Source organism: Chelonia mydas, chromosome 1 (assembly GCF_015237465.2).
Source record: "Chelonia mydas isolate rCheMyd1 chromosome 1, rCheMyd1.pri.v2, whole genome shotgun sequence".
NCBI lineage: Eukaryota > Metazoa > Chordata > Testudines > Cheloniidae > Chelonia > Chelonia mydas.
In genome coordinates, this window is record NC_057849.1 from 59,715,917 (window position 1) to 59,741,929 (window position 26,013).

The 26,013-nt window shown below is 38.4% G+C and overlaps 1 protein-coding gene across 1 annotated transcript in view; it reads right to left on the minus strand.

Annotated features, from left to right (window-relative positions):
- COG3 (component of oligomeric golgi complex 3) overlaps positions 1-26,013 on the minus strand; it is a 50,417-nt gene that overhangs the window by 9,599 nt on the left and 14,805 nt on the right. Inside the window, exons 9-17 of the mRNA XM_037894244.2 lie at positions 25,686-25,729; positions 25,307-25,433; positions 24,753-24,844; positions 22,468-22,607; positions 20,329-20,489; positions 11,640-11,745; positions 9,476-9,600; positions 6,713-6,802; positions 2,668-2,788 (exon numbers count right to left, since the gene is read on the minus strand). Coding sequence (XP_037750172.1) covers positions 2,668-2,788; positions 6,713-6,802; positions 9,476-9,600; positions 11,640-11,745; positions 20,329-20,489; positions 22,468-22,607; positions 24,753-24,844; positions 25,307-25,433; positions 25,686-25,729 — 1,006 coding nt within the window. The remainder of the gene's footprint in view (positions 1-2,667; positions 2,789-6,712; positions 6,803-9,475; positions 9,601-11,639; positions 11,746-20,328; positions 20,490-22,467; positions 22,608-24,752; positions 24,845-25,306; positions 25,434-25,685; positions 25,730-26,013) is intronic.

A 26,013-nucleotide genomic window follows, 5' to 3' on the forward strand; every position in this document is an offset into this window, starting at 1 on the left:
CAGGACAGGTCAACGGGGGGATGCAGACCCATTTCCCTCCCCTCCCCAGGTGATCAGAAGAGAAGGGGACTATTTACACCCATATTTGTGCAGTACACACCCTCTTTTTCATTTGGACCAGGCCGAGCAGCACCCCCTCCCATCCACGGCAACGGCTGAAATTACAGATCTCATCATGATCTGTGGTGGGCATTACGCTAGTCATTCTTTGGGGGGGGTCATGCCTAGGAAAGAATTTTTCCCTCACCACCAGACTGGCCAAAGAAAGGTGGTTATTTTTACCTTCCCGCAGCAAGTTGGGGGGCTTAGCAGGATGAACAAATGAAAGGGGGGGGTTACCTCATGAGTTGTGACATGATAGGCTAAGCTTGGAATGGATGTCCACTGCAGCTCTTTTGTAGGGAAGGGATAGAGTGATCAGATAAAATGGACTGGGAAATTATTTAAAGGAGGTATTCTTTAAAGGAGTAGAAATTGGGGGTTTGGGGCTCCAATGACTGATATGGCAGGGAGTCAACCCCTCTTTTATAGCCCCTTTTAATACGCATTCAAGGGGGGGCGGGGTGGTGAGGTCCCAGCAGCAGGTTGGCTGGGGACTAAGACAGGAAAGGGGGAGGGCTGCCAGCAGCCCCCAGGGTATACGTAAGTGATTATGGAAGTACCTGCACTGTACTCTTATCTGCCAGCTACTCTAAGACATTTAGGAATAAAATTGCGGGCTAATTAAACCACATCCAGAGTCTCCTATCCTCCTTCTGGTATAGCCAGACAACCTAATATTTGTTAGTGCCAGCAACGTAAATGGTGCTGTCCAAGACAAAACCTGTTCTTACGAAGGTACACTTCAAATAGACAAATACAATACACCAAAATGCACTCGGCCATACAGAGAATGGTGATTGTTTAGGGCCCATCCTGCAAACCCTGAGTTATGTCTGAGTAGTCCTACAGATGTCACTGGGATTATTCACAGAACTTGCGAGTTAGTCATTTGAGTAAAGGTTTACAGAATTAGACCCATGCAGCATCACAAACCAGTGACTGATGTGTTAGATGCATGGTGTTTGTTTTTTAATAAGGGGAAGGTGACAAAATTTCAGTACTGAAGTGGGTTTGTGTTTATGAGGTTTGTGGAAGTAGTGAGAAGAAAAGCAGTAATACTGATACTTGAAGTAAATGTACCGACATAAAAGTGCCAAAGAAAATGAACCCATTTCCAAAGAGGTGTGAGAGATTAAAGGGATACCATCAGCCTGAAAACTAGTCAAATTTTAAAAAATTAATTAGAAGTATTTTCAGATACTGCCTGTGTCCCAGACGCCATTTGCCGATTTGTTTTATATACCCATATCTTCCTTTTATTTTTAAAAAGTGTTTCTCTCCCATGTTGCTGTATAAAAGGCCCACACAAAACAGGATAAACTGACTATTGGAAGACTAGCTATCTTGGAAATGCTGTTAAATGCACAAAGTCAACAAAAAAAAAAAAGCTATATTCCCCCCCTATCTCTTTCAGTTATAATAATCTTAGTGTTATAAGTATTACTTATAAGTACCTCTTTTTCAGACAGGAGCTTGATTTTTAAGTTGATGATGTCTCAAACTTTAAATCCACATTTGATTTAAGTGAAGTCTATTTGCAGAGAGCTTGGTCCAACCGAACCTCTTTTCCTGTTACTTACCACCTTCGTAAGACACTGGCTGGTACAAAAATTTATTCATTTAAAAAAAAAGATGCAGAACAAACTTTTATGTCAGCCAGGACAAGACACCATAAGGACATATTTACCCTTTAACCTCCAGCCAACTAGAAACTACTTCATAGGAGGGAGGTCTCATTGATGTTCAAATGCAATAGATGTAATTGTTAGTAATAAGATTCAGTAACTTCAAAGCAAAGATAACAGTGTATTAGATGACAGAAAAGAAAGGTTATTTCTGCAACTTACTCTTCTGTAATGGAAAGAGAGGTTCCAGCTCCTTTTTCTCAGGCTTATGAACAGCACTGAGTCTCTCTCACCCTTCCCTTTTTCATTAAGGTTTTTTTCCCCTCTGTGCTTCATAATGCACTCTCAGGAAAACATTAATAACCTCTTCTGGATGACCTCTGCTCTTTATTTTTCCTGCTTACTAGATGTATGTATGCTTCATGAAACAACTCTCACCATGATAAATAGAAAAGTATTGACTAACTTTACAGTATAAGGAATATTTCTCTAGTCAAACTTCGACAGAAAAGACTGGGGCAATTTTAATTTTGGCCTAGGCAAGTAAGTTTCATATTATTAAAATCAATTTGTTAAGTAGCAAGAAACTTCTCTGCAGAGTACAGATAAGGATGAAAGATATTTCAGCACAATACAAATGTGAAGCTTATTATTTAGCAATTTTTTTTTTAAAACAGCATGTATGAATTGGACAAGTCAGTGGCAAAAGCACAGATACAGCACTTGATATAAATCAAAAGTATAGTAGAGTTTGTTAGAAGCATTCTGAGCTGCTCTTCTTAGTAGGTAAAACCTGTATTAGAAAGGATTAGAACAAGGCAAGACAATGTAGCAAGCATGCAGATCATTGCAGGTGAACATAAAATAAACCCACAACCTTTGCTAGCACATCAGGGGAGGGAAAGCCCACCCAGCTCTGTCTGCCAGCACTGTGCAGTACCTCTAGTTTTCTTAAGGTCCAGGGAAATTTCCTTAATGGTGAATTCAGTGTGGAAAGGAGCAATTTGTTCACGAAGAATCAAAAGGTGTTTTATTAAGAAAAGCTGTCCATCAACCTGGGTCTAAATTACAATGAGAAAAAGAATGTCAAAAACAGAGAAATATTAATACAAGAGCATAATTATAAGTTCTCCCAATTATTTCAGTTACTCACTTTAATTAATACTAAAGCCCTAGTTTTGTTTACAAGCCACTCTAGGTTCATAGCACCAATAATTCTGTCCTGTGTCTGACACGCTACATTTCTATATTATTTCTGATAACTCATTCAACAGAAACAGATCATTTGCATGCTCCTTAAAAGACCCTGATTACATGCTTTCTGCATTCGTGTGCAAAGCAAGCATAACTCCCACAATCTGACAAAGGCAGCCCACTCTCTCACTTAGACGATCTTTTGTTTCAGTGTCTTTAGAATATAATAAAATATGAGAGTATGTCAATAGCCAGGCAGCTGTAGCGCCATAGGGTAAACACTTCTCACACCAGCAGAAGGGGTTTTTCTGTTGATATAGTTAATCCACCTCTCCGAGAGGTGGTAGCTAGGTTGAAGGGAAAATTCTTCAATTGACCTAGCTGCATTTACACCGGGGTTAGTCAACTTAACTACAGCACTCAAGGCGCTAAATTTTTCATAGCCCTGAACAACGTACCTAGCTTGATCTACTTTTTAAGTGTAGACCAGGCCTAAGAGTTAAACACATTAGCTCTGCCAGATTGTAGTATTTGCTATTCTGTTTTTATTAGGGCTATCAAGTGATTAAAAAAATTAATTACGATTAATTGAGTAATTAATCCCACTGTTAAAAAAATAGAATACTATTTATTTAAATATTTTTGGATGTCTTCTACATTTTCAAATATATTGATTTCAATTACAACACAGAATACAAAGTGTACAGTGCTCACTTTATATTTATTTTTGATTACAAATACTTGCACTATAAAATACAAAAGAAACAGTATTTTTTTAATTCACCTCATACAAGTACTGGAGTGCAATCTCTATCATGAAAGTTGAACTTACAAATGTAGAATTATGTATAAAAAAACTGCATTCAAAAATACAACAATGTAAAACTTTAGAGCCTACAAGTCCACTCAGTCCTCCTCCTTGTTCAGCCAATCAGGAAGACAAACAAGTTTGGTTACAATTTGCAGGAGATAATGCTGCCTGCTTCGTGTTTACAATGTTACCTGAAAGTGAGAACAGGCGTTCTCCTGGCACTGTTGTAGCCGACGTCAGAAGAGATTTATGTGCCAGAAGTGCTAAAGATTCATGTGCCCCTTCATGCTTCAACCACCATTTCAAAGGACATGAGTCCACGCTGATGATTGCTTCTGCTTGATAACGATCCAAAGCAGAGTGGACCAACACATGTTCATTTTCATCATCTGAGTCAGATGCCACCAGCAGAAGGTTGATTTTCTTTTTTGGTGGTTCGGGTTCTGTAGTTTCCGCTTTGGAATGTTGCTATTTTAAGACTTCTAAAAGCATGCTCCACACCTCGTCCCTCTCAGATTTTGGACGGCACTTCAGATTCTTAAACCTTTGCTCGAGTGCTGTAGCTATTTTTAGAAATCTCACATTGGTACCTTCTTTGCATTTTATCAAATCTGAAGTGAAAGTGAAATCTTAGAATGCATATGTGCTATGTCATCATCCGAGACTACTATAACATGAAATATATGGCAGAATGAGGGTAAAACAGAATAGGAGACATACAGTTCTCCCCCAAGGAATTCAGTAACAAATTTAATTAATGCATTATTTTTTTAATGAGTATCATCAGCACAGAAGCACCTCTGGAATGGTGGCTGAAGCATGAAGGGGCCTACGAACGTTTAGCATATCTGGCACGTAAATCCCTTGCAACGCCGGCTACAGAAGTGCCATACGAACGCCTGTTCTCACTTTTAGATGACGTAAATAAGAAGCAGGCAGCATTATCTTCCGTAAATGTAAACAAACTTGTTTGTCTTAGCTAATGGCTGAACAAGAAGTAGGACTGAGTGGACTTGTAGGTTCTAAAGTTTTACATTGTTTTGTTTTTGAGTGCAGTTACGTAACAAAAAAACCCAAAAACTACATTTCTAAGGTACACTTTCATGATAAAGAGATTGCACTACAGTACTTGTATGAGGTGAATTGAAAAATACTATTTCTTTTGTTCATCATTTTTACAGTTCAAATATTTGTAATCAAAAACAATATAAAGTGAGCACTGTACACTTTGTATTCTGTGTTGTAATAGAAATCAATATATTTGAAAACGTAGGAAAAAATCCAAAAATATTTAATAAATTTCACTTGGTATTCTATTGTTTAACAGTGCAATTAATCACGATTAATTTTTTTAATCATGATTCATTTTTTTTGAGTTAATCACATGAGTTAAATGAGATTGACAGCCCTAGTTTTTATCATTAAATGTAAAGCTTAGTTAATTTCTAAGCAGTAAAACAGATACAGAGAGTACAAGGCCAGAGTTCACTATACTATAAGAACCTTAACTCTTGCATTCTTTGTTATTTCAGCTCTGCACTTTTAATGCTGCACACATTTTTAAATCTTGAAGATCATGCCTCATTAAGGTAAAGGAAATGGGACCCAAGATTACACCTCTGAAGTTGCTATTGCTAGGTAGGAGAGATTTTTCTCCAAGATCAAGTTAACAAAGCAGCAACATGTGTTTGCATTGCAATGGCTATACTTTGGCATTAAAAAAGAAAACATTTTAAAAGAAAACAAAACAAAACTGATGAAAAGTAAATCAAATTAACATTTTTAATAAAACAAGGCATTTCTAACAACACAGTATGGAAATTTGCCTTTTTTTTTTTTAATGCATGACTTAATCTGACAGTGCTCTAGTGAGTGTTAAATTAACATGCCCCAGGAGTGAAGTGCCGCAAACCCCGATACCAGGAAGTGCGGTGCCTGCACAGAACTCACTGCAGGATCAAGGCTTCAGTCTCTACAACACTTTCTATCAAGGTTGATCTAATAAAGGATATTGACACAATACCAAATAACTGCAGAACTCTGAACAAGCTGCATATGAAAGATAATAATTTACAGAAATTTTAAGGAAACTTTTCCCGTATCACTGGATTTCCCCTGAATCTATCAATTAGTTTCATGAATTATGCTTTTAAAATGACACTCGGAAAAAAGTAGGTGTATTTCAAATCAATTACAACCAGCTTTGGTAACAAACAAAGGGACTTTTTTTTTCTTTTTTTCTTTTTTTTAAAAATAAATTCTAAATATTTTTGCCATTTATACAATCCATTAAGTTTGGTCTATTATTATAGCCCACAACATTTTATTTTTGTTTGTAGCAATTTATCTTTCTGGCTTTTATGAATTAGCAACAACACTCCAATGTTTGTGTTCAATAAACTGCAGAGAAACATTTACATTAAAACGTATTTTCAATGAAATTTTAAAAAAGTTTTCACAAATATTTTTATTATATAGAACACCAACTAAATTGACAGTGTTCCATTAAGAAGAAATGATAGATAAGAGCAGCTCTTTTGATCGTACAGACCAATATTGGCAAGGAACAGTCTTATCAACTCGCCCAGTACGGAACTTAATACTCAGTATAATACATGCAAGTCCAGTAAACAAGGTCTAGGACACAGAGAAATATTAGGTGCAGAGATGATTAGAGGAATCCCACTTTAATCTATTGTTTAGTTGAGTCATACGAGTTACACTAGCCTATAAGTTTTATCTCTACGATTTGCAAGTGTAGTTTTTCAGCACGGTTTGTGTATGCATCATTTTCTCTGCTTTACCACATCTTATATCACAGTGGAATGCAAGCAATTCCCACAGATCTTTGGGGACAGAGACAATGTATTGTGATCAGATTTCAACAGAACTCTGGACAACTCTTTAAGGGCCTTCGTTATATATGAAAGAATCTTACCTAATGAACACTACTGCATTCAAAAAGGTAACTTTGCCTGACCTTATTTTTGGAAATTGAATCTGCAGCTCCCAGCAGTGAGTGAATACAGGCAGATAAAGCCTCTTGTGATAATCCTTGGAATACTGCCCTCTGGAGGGAGGAAAAAAAAGTTTGTCAACCTTCTACATAGTTTAAAGAACATACAGGACAGTGGCTCTGATTCTGAAGTCAAAGGTTCCGCTCATGATGCATAAAGTTAAGCACATACGTAAGTGTACAGGGTTGGAGCCACATTAGCAGGGAACACTTTTTCCACATTCAGGAAGATGCAATGGAACCCACAAATATAAAAGATTTTCATAACAAGTAAACAGACTGGATACGGTGGGTGCATAATTAAGCAACTAAAATAAGGAATATACTACATATACTACAAATTTTAACAGTTTGTAACCAGTTAGTGACATGGTTGCTCTGAATATGGTTTGTGTCCTTATACACCACATGGTTAATAGTCTATTAGTAACCATGGCACCTAAACAGTGCTTTGCCATTGCCAGTGGCCTAGGCTAGAACATGCCGGTCTTCCTGTAACTATTCAGCACACTACTTTTGCAGTGTAGATGTCACCACCGGATTGAGCTGGAAAACCAATTGTGGCTAGTCCTCCTTTCTCACAGCTCTCTTGGGTAGTAGGACATCTCATATTGCATTGCTCCACACGCTGCTGGTGCCACTCTGCGTGCATACCTCTGTGCACTCTACCCCTGCTTAGGTAATATAGGATAGTTACTCAGATTTTCCCAGAACACACTGATATAGAGTAAGGTGTGGACACACAAGACCCACTGTTGTGTCATGGAAAAAAAATTGTTTGAACTTGGCTCCACTGTGTTTGCTGTAAACAGTCAAATGAGAGTGTCACAAAAACTGGTTACAAAAACACTTTTGTATGTGTAGCGTAGCAAGGGCTTTAGATACTCAATATATGTAAAGCGTCAGATTTTTAAAAGGTCCACTTAAAACTTCAGTTTGAAAACTGAAACTCTTTTCAGTTGTATGCTGATCAATGATCCCTGTTTCTTCACATACACACTCCCTTATAATTGGGCTACGTAAATAATTCCAAACTGCACTCTCTTTCACACAGTGGGCTCCAACCAAAAACATTAAAAAACACTAAAGAAGTACTTGTCTATTTTTACTGAGATTATCAAAATGTTAATTATTATATTTTTCCATGTTCCATTTAACACCTCCCACACTTTCACAAATTATGCCTCTTAAATAAGGATTTCTTCAAAAGTGATAAAGTAGCCCTTCTGCTGTGTCTCCTATCAACTGAGTAAAAACAAAAATCAACATACAGCAAAAATGCATGTGTTTTGTGGGTTTCTTAGATATTTAGCAGCCTTTTTTTAGTTTTGTTAAATGACAATCTAATTATGAAACTTTTCCTTTAAGAGTAGGTTATCGGAATAAGTACTTCTTGCATCTCCATGAACAGGGTGTTTATTGTATCTGTGATTATTAGATGCGCTTTACACAGATTCACACTGTTGTATACTTTCATATACTTTAAGGCAGGGGTTCTCAGGAAAAAAATTTGGTGGCCTCAGAGTGCCACCATCAACTCTTGCTGGTGGCCACTCTCACACTTCTTCCTAAAATACTTAATTAGCTTTAGGAAAAACAAATAAATATGCACATATACACGTCCAAATCACTGTAATTTATTTATTGCTAATTAGTAAATCTGCTGTGTAAAGTGATATTAATAAACGTACAAGTATCACTTTACACAGCAGATTTATTCAGCCCTGCCACACCTGGGGCAAATGAAGTCCTGGATGGAGCGTCAGGGGAGACAGCAGGGGGCTGGAGCCTGAAGCCCCACAGCTGAAGCCTGGGCCCTGTCACTAAGCAGCTACAGCCTGGAGCTGGAGCCCGAAGCCCCCGGCCAGAGCTTGGTGCCCCGCCATCCTAGGGCTGAAGCCCAAAGCCTGAGTCCCACTACCCTTGGGAAGGTGGGGAATTCACTGGCTGCCTTCTCCTTCAGCATTTTACCCCAGGTGTCTCCGGAGGGAGGCAGGGCCCAACTGCTGCTGGCGGCCCCAGCAACCAACACCAAGGCAGTGCATCCAGGAGCAACAGGGAGTCAGAGGGGCTGCTCTATTGTGCCCCTCCAATCACAGCCCAGGAGGCTGCAGCCACAAGAAAAGCACCTGGTGGCCGCATTTGAGAAACACTGCTTAAAGTAGTCTTTTATTTTACGTAAATTTGTCCGTTTCTTGCTGTTGTACTTTTACAGTTACTAAAAATGTGATGCAAAAGATTTAAAACATTTTCTAAGGTAACTATAAATTATTCCATTTTTAAGGCCAGAAGGGACCATTATGATCATCTAGTCTGACTGCATGCATATCACAGGCCACAGAATTTCACCCAATAATTTCTACATCAATCCCATAACTTGCGATTGAGATAGAGCATTATTATTTTTTTCTTTTTTTTTAAATCTGTGTGGTGTGGTATGTAACTTTTTAAACATTACCTGTTGAAAAATCTTAGCAAGATGGCAAATGCAATTTTGGACCTGATTTGGTGCTTCATTTCTAAATTTACATTTGCAAAATCACTTGTCTTTGAACAATCTGCAATTTGCAATAAGACGAGACCAGCAAAAAGGCAATAGCTAACAAAAGATAGATATCAATGTTCTCCAGTTATTTTTAGACAAAAATATTTAGAATTTGTCATACATTCTCTTTTTATCTACTTTAACTTAAAATGGTACAGTAAGTTACAAGAAGAGGTCCATACATCTATACATCTGTACAGTTTAGAGAGACACACTAGAGTCCTTCTGACAGTGGGATACCACATTCCATGTAGATCTGCCGGTGAAATCATAGTCTGCGGTCTGGGATTAAGGGATTCTGCGGTACCTATTTAAAGGTAGAAAACACACATTAAAAAGTTATCACTCTTCTTCCATCTGAAAACAATACATAGTGAATGTTATTTAATGCTGACCTCCATAGGAATGTTACACATTACAAAATTACTTTGTTTTCAACCTCCTCAGAGGGAAGAAACCTGACTTCCAGTATATACATGCACAGATTATGCGGGCAGCTATGTAGGGTTTGAATTCATCTTGAAAATGCACTGGGTGATCCTGAATTGGTGAATATACTCTGAAACATGTATTTAAGAAGAGGGCATACATGGTTACCAAAAAGAAAACACTAGCCTGCTCTCCTAAATAAAAAAAATTGCTAAAAGACATTTGAAAATAACTTTGCTATCACACTCATTCTTCAGGCCATCAGGTCCAGTCAGTGACCCATATCTGAGACTGCGTATCTTCCTTCACGCAATGACAACCATCTACTCCTTCACCCCTGGCCAATTTTATATGTACTACTGACTATCCAAAGGAGATCTAGTTCATCCTTTGTTAAATGTATTACTTCTATAGGCATTTCTCTAGAAGTTACTGTAGCATCCTAGCTGCTAAAAGGATGTGATGCATAACTACTGAAGAGAGTTATGGGGAAGAAAAGACAGGGGGGAAAATGTAGGAGGGTGCCCACAGGGCTTTAACAGGAACCCAGAGGTCACCCAGAGGGAGGAGAGAAAAGGAATAATATTGAATAAGTTTACTTTGCTATTCTTTCCTTGCTGTACAGTAGATGACCTGAGGAGATTTAATACAGCTGAAATATAGAATTTAAAATCCATGTTAATATGGCAACATTGTTCTCTGTCCTAACAGCTGACAATGATTTTGTCATGGTGATTATTAGAAGTCACAGCCCTGTTACAAGGGCACCCTTCGTGACAGAGAAGGTGCAAAAACAACTGTGCACATTCAGTTTGGGTTTTCTTAACAATTGGTGGCACGGAACTTCACAGAACTCATCTTTCCCCCAGATTTTGGGGCAACTACTAGTTAACCTCAGTGACAACCACTTTAAAAAATAAAAACTAAAAAGGAAGTCTCAGAACCAGTCATGGAACAAAAGCCTGCAATGTCCTGATGTGGGGATAGTCTAACAATCTCTTCCATTTGTGGAGTTCCTACCATTTGTTCAAGGCTAGAATTGTGTGTTCTAGCTGGTTCTAGTCTGGGTCTTTGGTGTGTCAGCCTGGTATGTCCACAGTAGGAAACCATGATTAATCCATGGAATAGTGAAAACAATTGCCAGAGCTAGAAAGATGCAACTAGGAAGCAGAATATTAATGAGTGAGTAAGTTGTAGAAAGATGGAGGGAACAAAAGTCATCCACGGATTCCAGGCACATTTAAAGGCATGTAAGCAGTATTCATGTGGCGTTCTGGTGTTAACAAAATCAAATTTTATGGAATTAATTACCTTTATAAATGTATAAAAACGTGGATCCCAAAATGAAGTTATAAAATTCATAGACTAAAGAACGAATTATTGCAATAACTAGACTACAAGTTATTGAAATCGGTTAAGAAAAACACTAAAAGGATGCAATCACTGTCTGATTCTATGTTTTAAACAGGAAAACATTCTTGAACTACAACTTCCAGAGCGCTCATGTAACACACATGCCAGAATCACAAAAAACTCATTCTTCTCCTGTGAGCTCAGCTCTTTATTATACTTCATATGAAAAGATGCTACGCCCCTTGACAACAGGAGTAAGTATTTTGCAGAATGAATGCGTCTGTAGTACAGACATGCCACAATCACCATCACGGGATTAAGGCAGGTAATAAACACACTGAAAATCCAGTTCCTGAGGTGTTCTGGGAAGACAATTTTAAAAAGTTTAAATTAAAATTCTTCAGTCAAAGTTCCTTTTACGCAAGCTCTTCCCAAAATTCTCCAAATACTTTAAAATAATATTTTATTAAAGTAAATATAATTCTCATTATTTGCTTAGATTAATGCCCACTATGTCTATTTTACTACTTCATTTGATATTAAAAAATATATTCCCAAACATACCAGATTTAATTAGGTTGCAGGACTCTGGATCTTCTAGCCGCACATCTGAAAATGAAGCATCAGAAGGCAACTTCTTCTGTTCATCTTTTAAACTTTGTGCAATTTGCTGCAGGGAAAGATATGTCATGCAACTATTACATTAAACAGATTTTTATTTTTTAAGAAGAATCTGTAACTTATGTTTACAATGTAGAAAAAAGTTAACGTGCCCAGCCTACTTGGATTTTCATGGCAAAACCAGATAACTGAACAAATGTTGCTGCTGCTAAATGGAGCTGGTCAGGAATTTTTTCGAGAAAACTTTTTTTTTGGGGGGGGGGGGGGGGGGGCGGGGGGGGAGATGGGTGGTCAGAAAATGCCAATTCATCAAAATCTAAACTGTTTGTGGGAAAGGGTTGATTCTGAATTTTCCATTGTGAAAAAATTTTGAAAATTCAGAGAGGTGCTCGGCAAATGGACTTAACACTATATTATATGAGGACTGCAAGATATTCATTTTTTCTGCTGCTATTTGCTGTGCTGGGTTCAGCTGCAACCTTAAAACAGAGATCAAGATTGTCTAAAGGTGTCATTTTGACACTTTCCAAATGAAAAAGTTCTTTTGCAAGTCTAAATGATTTTTCATTTAAAAATCCAAGTTAACGTAGTAAAAAAAGTTTAAAAATATTTTTAAAGGTCAAAACCTAGCTGAAGTATTTGGACTGATCCAATCCAAAAAAATTCAGATTTTGGGTTGGGTGAAAATTTGAGACTGACTTTTTGTCTTGATTCAGTATAAGAAAAATTTTCAAAATCTCAAAAATTCTACCATGATGGGAAAACTATTTCCCACCCAGCACTTCTGTTCATACAGAAACAGAGAAATGTTTAGTATTGAGATCAGATTCAGAAGCTTTACACTGAATGGTTCTACTCAAAAAAAGTGAACAATAAAACATCACAATGGGAGTCCAAAGTTTATCGGTCTCAATTCCTATATGAAAAGGTACTCATAAAAATCTTGTTACTTATAAGCTGCCTGCCAGAACTACAAACTAAACCTGGACTCAGTCAAGCTGGATTTGTTTCTTCTCACTCCACCACCAGTAATCAAGGTTCTGTAGGTCAGTTTAGGCCCTCTGTTACACCTGGGCAGCACTACAACCTTCTAATATTGGCTCAGTGACCCCTGTGTAATCTTATTGCCTTTAATTGGTTTGCACAAGTGTAAACAATTGAATCTCAAGTAAACAACTCTGCTGATGAGCCAGAAGGAACAGACATTGGGCTCACTTTGTTAGCTGTGTTACCTTTGTTATGGCTAACAGAAGTAAAAGGCAAAGATATGTCCCTAAAGTGAATATAATTACATACAAACGCATAACATCTATCCAGTAAAGAGGTGCCATTTTGACAGTCACTTGCCACATTTTAAGTCGTTTTTCCTTGATCTAAAAAAACCAGCATCTCCAGAGTGTAAAAAATATTCAAAGAAATACCAAAAAGACAGCAGTGAATGTAAAGTAATATATGTTTTAATATGAGGGTGGTTTCATTAAGCAAAGTTGCTGTAATTGTTACTGTTGGGCCAAAATACATAAATATATTCATGTACTGCAAAAGAAATATTCTTTATATTTTTAAAATGTGAAAAGCAACATAACATGGAGAGTGAAAAATCTATTCATAAATGTGTTGGGCAAATAGAGCAACTCTGACTTAACATTGTATTATATGAAGATTGTGAGATATTTATTTTTTCCACTTCTGTTTACTGTGCTGGGTTCAGACAGGACCTTAAAATAGAGGTTAACATTTACATTTAACAGACTGCAAGCTCTGAGGTGTGGAGAATCTATTTGTTTACATTGTCTGGAAGGTACCACAGAATCATAGAAATATAACGCTGAAAGGGACCCCGAGAAGTCATCTAGTCCATCCCCCGGCAGAGACAGGGCCTATTATACCTAGACTTTCCCTGACAGGCTTGTCTAAGCTGTTCTTAAAAACCTCCACTGACAGTGATTCTACAACCTCCCTTTGTAACCTGTTCCAGTGCTTAACTAGCCTTATAGTTAGAAAGCTTTTTCTAATATCTAACCTAAATCTCCTTCACTGCAGATTAAGCCCATCACTTCTTGTCCTACCTTCAGTGGACATGGAGAACTCTACTGATCACAGTCCTCTCTATAGCAGCCTAACATATTTGAAGACTGATCGGGTACTCCTTAGTCCAGGGGTCCGCAACCTTTCAGAAGTGGTGTGCCGAGTCTTCATTTATTCACTTTAATTTACGGTTTCACGTGCCAGTAATACATTTTAACATTTTTTAGAAGGTCTCTCTCTATAAGTCTATTATATAACTAAACTATTGTCGTATGTAAAGTAAACAAGGTTTTCAAAATGTTTAAGAAGCTTCATTTAAATTAAATTAAAATGCTGATCTTACACCACCAGCCCGCTGCGCCCGCTGCTGGCCTGGGGTTCCGTTCACCTAGGTCGGCAGCGGGCTGAGCAGGGCCTGTGGCCAGGACCCCAGCTGGCAAGGGGCCAGCAGTCAGAACCCCAGACTGGCAGCGGGCTGAGCAGGGCCGGCGGCCAGGACCCCAGACCAGCAGTGGGCTGAGCAGGTACCTACACAGAGTGGGTACCTACCTTCTCCCTGGTTCTAGCCCATTCTCTTCCTCTCTCTCTGCACTGAGCTGAGCACAGGGCTGGGGGTGAAGGAGCAGGCTGGGGGTTGGGGTATAGGGTCTGGCCAGGAGCTAGAATGAGGGAGGGGACTCAGGGTTTGGGCAGGAGGTTTGGGTGTGGAGTGCTTACCTGGGCAGCTCCCATTTGGTGCGAAGGGTGCAGGTGAGAATGGGGGGGGGGGGGAGGGGGGTGCCGCTGGAGCTCCCGTTTGGTGCTCGGGGTGGGGGTGGGAATGTGGGGGTTGCAGGAGTCAGGGCAGGGAGTGTGGGGGGGCCGGGTATGTGTGGGGGATGCTGGAGTCGGGGCTGGGGTTGTGGGGGGGGCAGGGGTCCAGGCAGAGGGCTGGGGGGCAGGGCTAGGGTCGAGGAGGTGCTCCCAGCCCCCTGCCCAGAGTGGCTCACAGGAGGTAGCTGGAGGGGATATGCCCTGATTCCATCCCCGTCCCCTAAGGCCCCGTCCCCACCTGTTTTCCGTCCCCTCCGCCGAGCAGCGTGGGCTCTGCTTCTCCCCCTCCCTCGCAAGGGCCATCAGCTGATTGGCAGCAGGGAGGAAGAGGAGGAGGGGCAGGAACCCAGCACACTGGGAGAAGAGGCGAGGGAGACGGGAGCTTGCCTGCCCTGCAGCAGTAGCCGGCAGGACCAAGCTTCTTCATCCAGCTCCCGCGGGGGGTGGGGCGGAGAAGAGCGGGCCGGGACGGGCAGGATTTTTAATGGCACGCTGCTGCCTGCCGGAGTCCCGGCCACCGGCCCCCCCCCAGCCCGCTGCAGGCCTGGAATCGGCTGCAGGCTGAGCGGGGCCGGTGCCTGGGACCCGGCAGGCAGCAGCGTGCCATTAAAAATCGACTTGCGTGCCTTTGGCACGCGTGCCATAGGTTGCCGACCCCTGCCTTAGTCTTTTCTTCTCAAGACTGAGCATCCCTAGTTTTTTAACCTTTCCTCATAGGTCAGGCTTTCTAAAACTTTTATCATTTTTGTTACTCTACTCTTGACTTCCATTTTGTTCGCATCTTTCTTAAAGTGTACCACACAAAACTGGACATGATACTCCAGCTGAGGCCTCACCAGTGCTGAGTAGAGCAGAACAAATATCTCCAGGTCTTACATATGACACTCTTGTTAATACACTCCAGAATGATATTTGCCTTTTCTTGTAACAGCATCACATTGTTGGCTCAATCAATTTGTGATCCATCATAACACACACTGACCCCCAATCCTTTTATGCAGTACTACTACATGCATCCGATGAAGTGGGTTTTAGCCCACGAAAGCTTATGCTCAAATAAATTTGTTAGTCTCTAAGGTGCCACAAGTACCCCTGTTCTTTTTACTACCTACCAATTACTCCTCACCTTGTATTTGGATATTTGAATTTTCCTTTTTAAATGTAGAACTTTGCACTTGTCTGTATTGAATTTTACCACATTCATTTCAGACCAAGTCTCTCATTTATCAATTTTGAATTCTCATCTTGCCCTCCAAAGTGCTTGCAAGCCCTCTCAGCTTGGTGTCATGTGCAAACTTTATATGCATACTCTCCATCCCATTAGTCAGTCATTCATGAAAATGTTGAATAGTACTGGAAATGGGACAGACTCCAGTGAGCCCCATTAGACATACCCTCCCACTGTGATAGTGAACCATTAATAACTACTGAGTATGTTTTTTCAAACCGTTGTGCATGCATTTTATAGTAATTTCATCTAGACCACATGTCCCTAGTTTGCTTATGAGAATGTCATATGGATCGTGTCCTTACTGCTTCCTTATAACCCTATTAGCCTGTAGGTGCTTATAAATTAATTGTTTGATGATTTGTTCCAGTATCTTTCCAAATATCTAAGCTAGGCTGACTGGTCTATAATTTCCCAGGTTCTCTTTGTTTCTCTTTTTAAAGATAAGTACTATACTTGCCCTTCTCAAGGCCTCCGGGACCACACTGTCCTCCATGAGTTCTCAAAAATAATCCCTAATGGTTCCAAGATTGCTTCATCTAGGGTGAACTTCATGAAGTCCTGCCAACATGAATACAACTAGCTTATCTAAATATTCTTTAGCCTGTTCTTTTCCTATTTTGGCTTGTGTTTCTTCACCCCTTCTGTTAAAATTAATTGTGTTAAGCGGAACTTTGGTACTGTAGAAAAATATATCATTAATGATGCAATGTCAACTAAAAATGGAGGTCGTGTAGAATGAAGTGAAACTTTTTTTTATTTAAATCTTCAGATTTGTATGTGGAAAAAGGACAGAAGTAAGGATAGCAAAACTTGATTTTTGTTTAGCACTTTTTAACTAAATAAATTTAAGGTGTTTTGTTTATCAAGATTTTAACTGAACGCTTCCTAGTATACCAATGTTCACCTATTACAGAGATATGGCCAACTGGCCCACTTAGGAACAGCTGTTCGAATTTGACCCATGGAACCTGATTCAACATTTCAATAGATTCCATGCAGATCACAATTTATGGGATGGGTTTGTTCTGTTTTAGTTAAGTTTGGGCACTGCTTTCTGTTTAAAGGTGGACAATTCTCAGTACTCTAAAATAACATGCTGATTTGGATTGTTTATTCCTATAAATGTTATCATTGGGTGGCATCAGAGAATTATCTTTAGCTCATTCTTCACAAGAATTCAGCAAAAGACTTTCCAGACTCTGCTTAGCACTTTGAAGTCCTGTTACAGCGCTGCACTTTAGCACTTCAAACTATTTGTCAGATTGGCAGCAGCCATTTGAAAATGGAAAGAGGATGTTTGAGCAAAGAGCTTAAAACATGCTCTTACACTGCATTTTAAGCATTACATTTGAATAATTCACTTACTCAGACTTAATCATTGCTCTCCAAATATTCAAAGTTTGAGGTTTAAAAGTGATTGGCAGCAATGATCAGAATCACAATGACAAACACAGGACATGTAAGAAGTGGAAACTTTATACTATCAGTGGAATTAAGTGTAAACCTCTGCTTCTCTATAAATGATCAGCCACAGAACCTTAATTAGCATATTATCCGTAAGACGGACCTTGGCTACACTAGAAAGTTGTACTGTTTTAGTTATACTGCTATAGTTAGAGTGGTAGAAATACCTTCCCTGCTAAGCGTGAGGGCAGTTATATCGGTATAAAGGTATTTTATACCAGTATAGCTATCCATGTATCAGAAGAGGAAGAACTTTACTGGTTTAAAAGTCACTTTATTCCTGTATACCTTTATAACTGCATCCACTAGGGCTTACAGTATAATAATTTCAGTGTTAAAAAAAAGATCTCTAACTGAAAATGTTATATCGGTAAAACTTGAGTGTAGATAGGCTTGAATGGATGGAACACATTTAACAGCTGTTTAAAAGACATTATTATACTATATGGGAAAGCATAATGATACAACATGTAGAAGGCTAATATGTTCACAAATATGAATATCATAACTACATTTATACAATCCTGGGCATTTTGTGCTTACTACTTGTGCTTAATATTATAAGAAGCTTTATACTGGTGAGAAAACATTCATGATTATAGGAACACGGATAGGGCATTGAACAGGACACTTCTTATAAACCTTTGCCAGTTGCAAGGACAGAGTTGTAAAAAAGATTATATAGTTTTACTAAATGTGCTTCTCCTGTCCAAGGCAAGCATTTGTACAACTTAAACCTACAGTAACATGTGCCAACCAAGTGATCACAAAAAACTGCCTCTGAGGATGTTTCAGTAGCAGTAAGTCTGACAATGCCATCTGTGCTGTTAGGGTCAGTTGGAAAATAAAATGGACTACAAGTTACAATCTTACAAACACAATGGCCAAGGAAGGCAACGTTCCAGTCAAATCCTTTAAACATTCTGAGCTCTCATTGCCAAATTAGCATCAGCAATCATTGTTTTTATTTTTTACTATTATAAATTGTTGGGGAAAAGTGAGCATGGTTTCTGTAAAGGGAGATCATGTCTTACTAATCTATTAGAGTTCTTTGAGGGGGCCAACAAACATGTGGACAAGGGGGATCCAGTGGACATAGTGTACTTAGATTTCCAGAAAGCCCTTGACAAGGTCCCTCACCAAAGGCTCTTACGTAAATTAAGTTGTCATGAGATAAGAGGAAAGATCCTTTCATGGATTGAGAACTGGTTAAAAGACAGGGAACAAAGGGTAGGAATAAATGGTAAATATTCAGAATGGAGAGGGGTAACTAGTGGTGTTCCCTAAGGGCCAGTCCTAGGACCAATCCTATTCAACTTATTCATAAATGATCTGGAGAAAGGGGTAAACAGTGAGGTGGCAAAGTTTGCAGATGATACTAAACTGCTCAAGATAGTTAAGGCCAAAACAGACTGTGAAGAACTTCAAAAAGATCTCACAAAACTAAGTGATTGGGCAACAAAATGGCAAATGAAATTTAATGTGGATAAATATAAAGTAATGCACATAGGAAAAAATAACCCCATATATACATACAATATGATGGGGGCTAATTTAGCGACAACTAATCAGGAAAAATATCTTGGAGTCTTCGTGGATAGGTCTCTGAAGACGTCCACACAGCGTGCAGCGGCAGTCAAAAAACCAAACAGGATGTTAGGAATCATTTTAAAAGGGATAGAGAATAAGACGGAGAATATCTTATTGCCCTTATAGAAATCCATGGTACGCCCACTGAATACTGCGTACAGATGTGGTCCCCTCATCTCAAAAAAAGATATATTGGCATATCTAAAATGATTAAGAGGTTTGGAACGGGTCCCATATGAGGAGAGATTAAAGAGGCTAGGACTTTTCAGCTTGGAAAAGAGGAGACTAAGGGGACATATGATAGAGGTATATAAAATCATGAGTGGTGTGGAGGAAGTGAATAAGGAAAAGGTATTTACTTGTTCCCATAATATAAGAACTAGGGGCCACCAAATGAAATTAACGGGCAGCAGGTTTAAAACAAATAAAAGGAAGTTCTTCTTCACTCAGCGCACAGTCAACCCGTGGAACTCCATGCCTGAGGAGTTTGTGAAGGCTAGGACTATAACAGGGTTTAAAAGAGAACTGGATAAATTCATGGAGGTTAAGTCCATTAATGGCTATTAGCCAAGATGGATAAGGAATGGTGTCACTAGCCTCTGTTTGTCAGAGGGTGGAGATGGATGGCGGAACAGAGATCACTAGATCATTACCTGTTAGGTTCACTCCCTCTGGGGCACCTGGCATTGATCACTGTTGGTAGACAGGATACTGGGCTGGATGGACCTTTGGTCTCACCCAGTATGGCCATTCTTATGTTCTTATGACTAACCTCTTTAATGAAATATCCGTTTTTAATATGCCTTAAATTATGTATTAAGTTCACTATTTTCTTTATATCCAAAAGATGTTTTCAAATCATTCTTTGACAAGATATTGACACTATGAGTCATTTGCCTGAGATCTTGTATCAATTATACTTAAATTATAAGTAAAATTATTTTTTTAATTCTTTCCACCAGGACCAGTGTGAAGAGAATGAATTTACCCTGCAAGAAGCTGGGAATGGCTGTAATGAATAGCTAGTGACAGTACTTACTTGAAAGAGAAAGTTATTGGAAACTATTAGCGACCTAACAAATTAATCTTTGAAGCTTTTTTTAAGCCAGTATCAGACCAGCAACTTTGAAAACAAAATATCAGCCGACTGTGTCCGTCCATAGAATTTATCCTACAATTCAGTACATTTAACTCCAACTTTCCATTGATAAAAACCAAGAACATTAAAATAAACAAACAGAAATTGTTTAAAGAGGAGAAAGTTAGAAGCACCACAATGCACACTAACGCCGTGGTGAAAATTGAGTCCAGATTGACTTAGTATAATATCTTTTATCAAGTTATCTGATTTCAGGGCCAAAGATTAATCAACGGATGCCACCCTGATGGTGTCAATGCTTTTAAATGCACATATAAATAGAAAAATCCTGTTTGCCATGCTCTTCACTATATAATTGCATATGATGTATAAACTAGGAAAGCAAATAAAGCAAACTGATACTATACCTCCATCATTTCCAATTTATCTGGATATGCAAGATCCCCAGGAGCAGGCTTGTAACCTATGATGTCTGTCTGAATGTAGATAAATGTCCTGTATACAAGGCGTTCTTGTACATCCTCTAACATCTGCTGGACACCAGCAGCAAATGCACCCAGTTGTTCTGCTGACAAAAGAACACCAATACAATTGCTCAGTAATTACATCTAGAAAATAATGTTTAAAAAGAATTTTTGAGTTTCATACTTTGTCACAAATTAATTTACGTGCTGCAAAGAAAGCCAGGCACAAATAACATTTGAAGAGCTGCACAATGAATGGTTTGTAACAAGCCATGAACTCTTGCGCTCTTAACTACAGCTCTGTCACTGACTTGCTATGTGGCGTGGGGCCAGTCACTTCAGCTCTCTCTCTGCCTAAGATTTCCCCACACGCAAACTGGGAACACGACAGAACATAACATACCATATCACAGTTTAAGTATGCTGATTTTTTGGAGATGCTAAAAATATATGTCAAAATGAAGTTTTTGCCTTTATACTAAGAATATGCCCTAGAGTAGTTTTGTCATATACACAGTACAGTATTACCATGTGGACTGAAGTGTCATACCGCAGGACAAAGAGCTACATGCAATCTGGCCTACCTACCCCAATAAGACATTTGTATGTACTTAACGATCCAAGTAGAAGCAGCTTAAATCAAAATATCGGATCTACGTTTAAATGGTAAAACCAGTAAGTAAAAGTTAGCCCAGAGGCTACACTGCAAAGTTATTGTGTTTCTGTGTTTTGCTTTTGACAGTGTGAGGGATCAGGGTCACAATTCTGTTCTTAGGAAAGTAAATTAACTATCTTCACAATCCCAGAGATGGATAGCCACTCAGATGAGCAGAAATTTCTGCATATTTATTCCATATGCAATTATATACTACAAGGGAATGGAAATCTAAAGGCATATGACTAGATTTAATAGTTTCATAGTAAGCCACAAATGAAGTACTAGTTCCTAACAGGAATGGCATGATATTTACCAGAGGTGGTTTTTACCAGGTAAAATCATGATTTTTACCACCCCAATTTAAGGCATTTTCTATTTTAAAAACTGTTTCATTATTTCACACATTACACTTTATTTTAGTTACGTAAGACAACAGGATTCATAGCTTAATTTAGGATTATACAAATAAAAAGTAAAACTGCAGTGGGTATAATACTAATATATATAAAATTATAATACTGAACATCAGAATGTCTGTACACATTTTGGGCTCAGCATCTTCTCAAGGAAGCTATACATGTTATGACTCATTTCAGTTTTCAATATTACATACACAAAACTCAAAAACATTCCATTATATGAAAACAACAACAATGCAGAGTTCTAGGCTTGAAGCATTAAGCAATCATAAGCATGCAGAGTTGCAGACTACCAGTCCTGATCCATCTGACCTTGCAGCAGCCTACAGCAGAAGACCAACTTTGATGCTGGGGACAGACTGAGCCTATTCCTCAGGTTTGAATGGATGTATCCAAAGTTGAAAAGATTCATTCTATGCTTGCTGAACATGCTGGACACTGATGCAATTACTTTTCCCAGTTTAAACAGGGTTTAAGTGGAATTTACCAGCACCGTGTCCTAATCCAGTTTTTCCCCCCAGGAAATTGCCAACCCTGGTTCCCACATGAATAATAAGACTTTTCAAAAAAAATTGGAATCCCTGACTAGATGTAAAGTATAACATACACTATTCCCTTCATTGCACGCTACATGGCACTAGTCCTGTACCCCACAAGAGCACAAATTCATTGATCTGAGCAAGTCCACTGACATTAACATGATTAGTTGTGAGAGTAAAGTTATACACATGCATAAGCATTTGTAGGATCAAGGCCCGTTAGTAAAATCAAAATGTAGCAAGAATTTCTAGAATACCCCTTGTATACTCATTTCAATACAGAAATGTTTTTAAAAAAAATTTTTTACCATAATGTAACAAAAAAAAGGACAAAGTTCATCTAAAATAATCATGTGTCATCTCTGACACGTTTAGCACATAAACATCTACATCCGGTTTCCTATGAAGTTTAGTAGTTTCTAACACTGATTACACCACAATCACTCATTTTCCACCTATGTATTACCATTGTTCTGTACATGATCTTCAAGCATCTCATTTTTGAGAATTCCACAGAGTTCAGACAAAGTTTCTAAGTGAATAACATGGATGATCAATGGCCTGAAGACATCATATAATGAGAGACACAATTTCTCCAAAAGTTCACTAGAAGAAAGATAAAATGTATGATATTATAAAAAAACATTTCCAGGATACCAAAATACTAACTAAGATCATGTTACAGAAAGGACTAGTTCCTGTATGCCAGCACCAACAAACTGTTTACAGCATAATGTATCCTAATTTTAATCCAACTGAAGTTACCATTCATAACTGAATTATATAAAATCTACACTGAAAATAGATAATCTCAGACCCAATTTACAAGTCTGGCATCCCTTCTCCTTAGAACTGATGTGTAGCTATTGAGAGCACAGTTCTATAATTAAGCCCTACTTACAGAGTATTACATTGTAGCAAACTAGGAAATACTAATATTCATGCTAAAATAAGTTTACACTGTCATTTTTCAGTGCTCCCTCTCCTATCATAGAAGATTTGTATTTTAACAAGAGCTGTCTCACTCTCTCAGATGAGCTTCTCCTAGATTTCAATGAAGTCCCAGTAATGTGCTTATGAAAATCTGAACATTTAAATCATGCCTGCTAATTAACAGAAAATAAATTAAAGAATTCAATCAGAGGATTTAAAGTATTTACACTTTCATATATTTGAAAGTTTACTCCAATAGGAAAGTCCTTCTAAACTATATAAACCATGTTTTTTAAGGCGGAATTACTGACAATTGTAGTAGGCATCTTGAACTATGCCCAAGTAACTGAATAGCTAATTTCAGAGTAGCAGCCGTGTTAGTCTGTATTCGCAAAAAGAAAAGGAGGACTTGTGGCACCTTAGAGACTAACAGATTTATTTGAGCATAAGCTTTAGTGAGCTACAGCTCACTTCATTGGATGCTCAAATAAATCTGTTAGTCTCTAAGGTGCCACGAGTCCTCCTTTTCTTTTTGTGAATAGCTGATGAAAATATAAATTTTTTAAATGCACATATTTTGGTATGGGCATCCTGTAAGAGCTCTCAAAATATAACACAGCATAATCAGGGCTGCTTGCCAAGGTAAAATAAGAGCAGAAACTGAGAAAAGGGGGCAAATTTCAACAGCCCAACACCACACACATACAAAAAAAAAACAGCAGCAGCAAGAATTCAGGGCAAAAATGTCAAGCCTGGGTGCCTAAAAGAAGGTTCATAGATCCATATTCAGGCACCAAAATGAGTGACTCTCAGAGAATCAGCATCTTTGTTGGGAAACAGGGTCACTTTTAGGGTTAAGAAAAGAATAAGCATCTTAATTGTAGTGACCCTAATCTGAATAGTCAATATTTACATATTCCCAATGATGCCAGGGGTTGAACTGACGAGCAAATGAGGCAGGTGTACTGGCTTCCTGGCTCTGTCCAGTCAAGATGTGAAAATTGGGCATTACTCAGCAGATGTTCAAAATACAATCATTTGTGCTCTGCTGGGCTTCATAATTTGGCTCCTCCTTGATGGGGATTAGATATCCCTGGGCTCCTCCTCACTGGAGCATGGATCCCCAATTAGGCTTCAAAGGGCTCCTTGGGTATAGTACCCCAAGTGAGACTCAGATGCCCTGTTAGCATTTCGGAGCTTGGCTTCCTTTTAATAAGGCTCTGATGCCCTTTGCTTCTCCCCTCTAGCTTTTGGCTTCAAGGGGCCAACTGGAAAAATGAGTGGAAGTATTTTCCTCAAGCTCCACCCACCCACAATGTGACACTAAAATGATGTCAGTCAAAGCAGACCGTGTAGATTTTCATAATATCAGTCTCCCTCTTTCGCTTGTGCTTTGATTATCACTGAATTAGTTAATTCTGACATTTAAATAATTTTTGTTACACATCAGTGTTAACTTCCCAATGAGAGGAACCAGAAACAGTTTATGCCCAGGTGCACAGACACTACAATGATAGGCACACTATAAGAACCTGAAATATAGTAGAATAATGACTTCCAGAAGGGACGCCTTTCAAACCACGCACATCAGTTCACACTAGGTTCAGGAGTTTAAGACTATCTTCAGAATCATAAGGGCTAGAGATTTAAAAACATTAAAGCTTTGATTCTGGAGCACAAAACAGAAACCATCAGGAAAAAGTATTAGTCTACGCAAACCACCTCAACACTGCCTAATCTAACCTCTGATGATACTTATTGTATAACACTACATTAAACATGGTATGCAAAAAAACAAGAACAGTATGTACTACCTACTCCAATTTTGGTGTTGGTTTTGTGAAAAACTCATTGTAAAGCTGGTGTTCATCCTGGCACACATGGACCATAAAGGCACAGCCACTTCGTACCTGCATTTCATAAATACAAATACTTAATTAACAAATTCTATTTTTCTTGCATTTACATTGAAAGGGATGTTAGTGATTTTTGCTGCTACAGATAAGACTAATTTGGAGTTTACTCTCTCAGCTGTTCAAAATTACACTATGTTGAAAAGGAGGTACTAGATCTCTAGCACAGATTTTGCCAAACAAGTGAAAGCTCCTTGGGAAACTTTTTGGTTTTGCATGCAGTGGGCAAAGTTTAAAAGAGAACCACTTTTTGTCAGTGTCACTTTGTGAGGAACAGCACAGATTTTACAAGGGGAAAAAACCCATGAACTTTACTAAAAACTGTACAAAATTTCACACTAATAAAATTTCTGGAAATCTGTCATTTTATCCAAGGCTGGTTGGATCTAGAAAGGAATTTGAGTTTTGCTAAAGAAATCTGAAAACATACCAAAAAAACCCCACCACTAAGATTCTTACCAGAGCACAATGATCTCTGTTGTTCTGACTGGTTAATTCCGTTACAGTACTAGTAATACTAGGGCCTAGCAAGTGTTCCCGCTGAGCAAGGTAACATTGATGGATTTCATTCAGAAGTTGCTGGTACCTAGCCAAAAACAAAACCAAAAAAACCTAACAATTGTGTACAAGGGATTTAGATTTTCAGGTCACCATTGCCAGTATTCTAACTTTTCTGCTACATAGTTCAAAACAAAGCAAAGTTATTAGTTTTGGAGGGGGAAGGGGGAGCTTTCCAAAAAGCAGTATTTATTTAACTCAATATTTGTAACTGAGGTAAAATATTCTAAGCTTCCAGAATTTCAAACACTTGAAAATAAATGTATTACATTATACTCACTCTGGCATCTTCTCAGATCTTTGCTCTATTTGCTCAATAAGAGTCTATATTGAAAGAGAACAAAAAAAAAAACAAAAAACCCCATGAACTCCAAGCACATTAAGGGTGAATAAAAATTATTTTTTAATAAAAGAAATCACTCTTAAATTTAAACATTTTTCTTTTTAAAAATACACCCATTTAAAATTACTTTTGAAATTATGGCAACCTACATTAAGGCTTAAGAGTACTATAACCTATTAAAATCAATTAAATAAAAAATATTAAAGCAGTATGTTTGTTGCTGAAGTTTTAAAGAAAGTCAAACCACTGAACTGGTGGAAGGCAC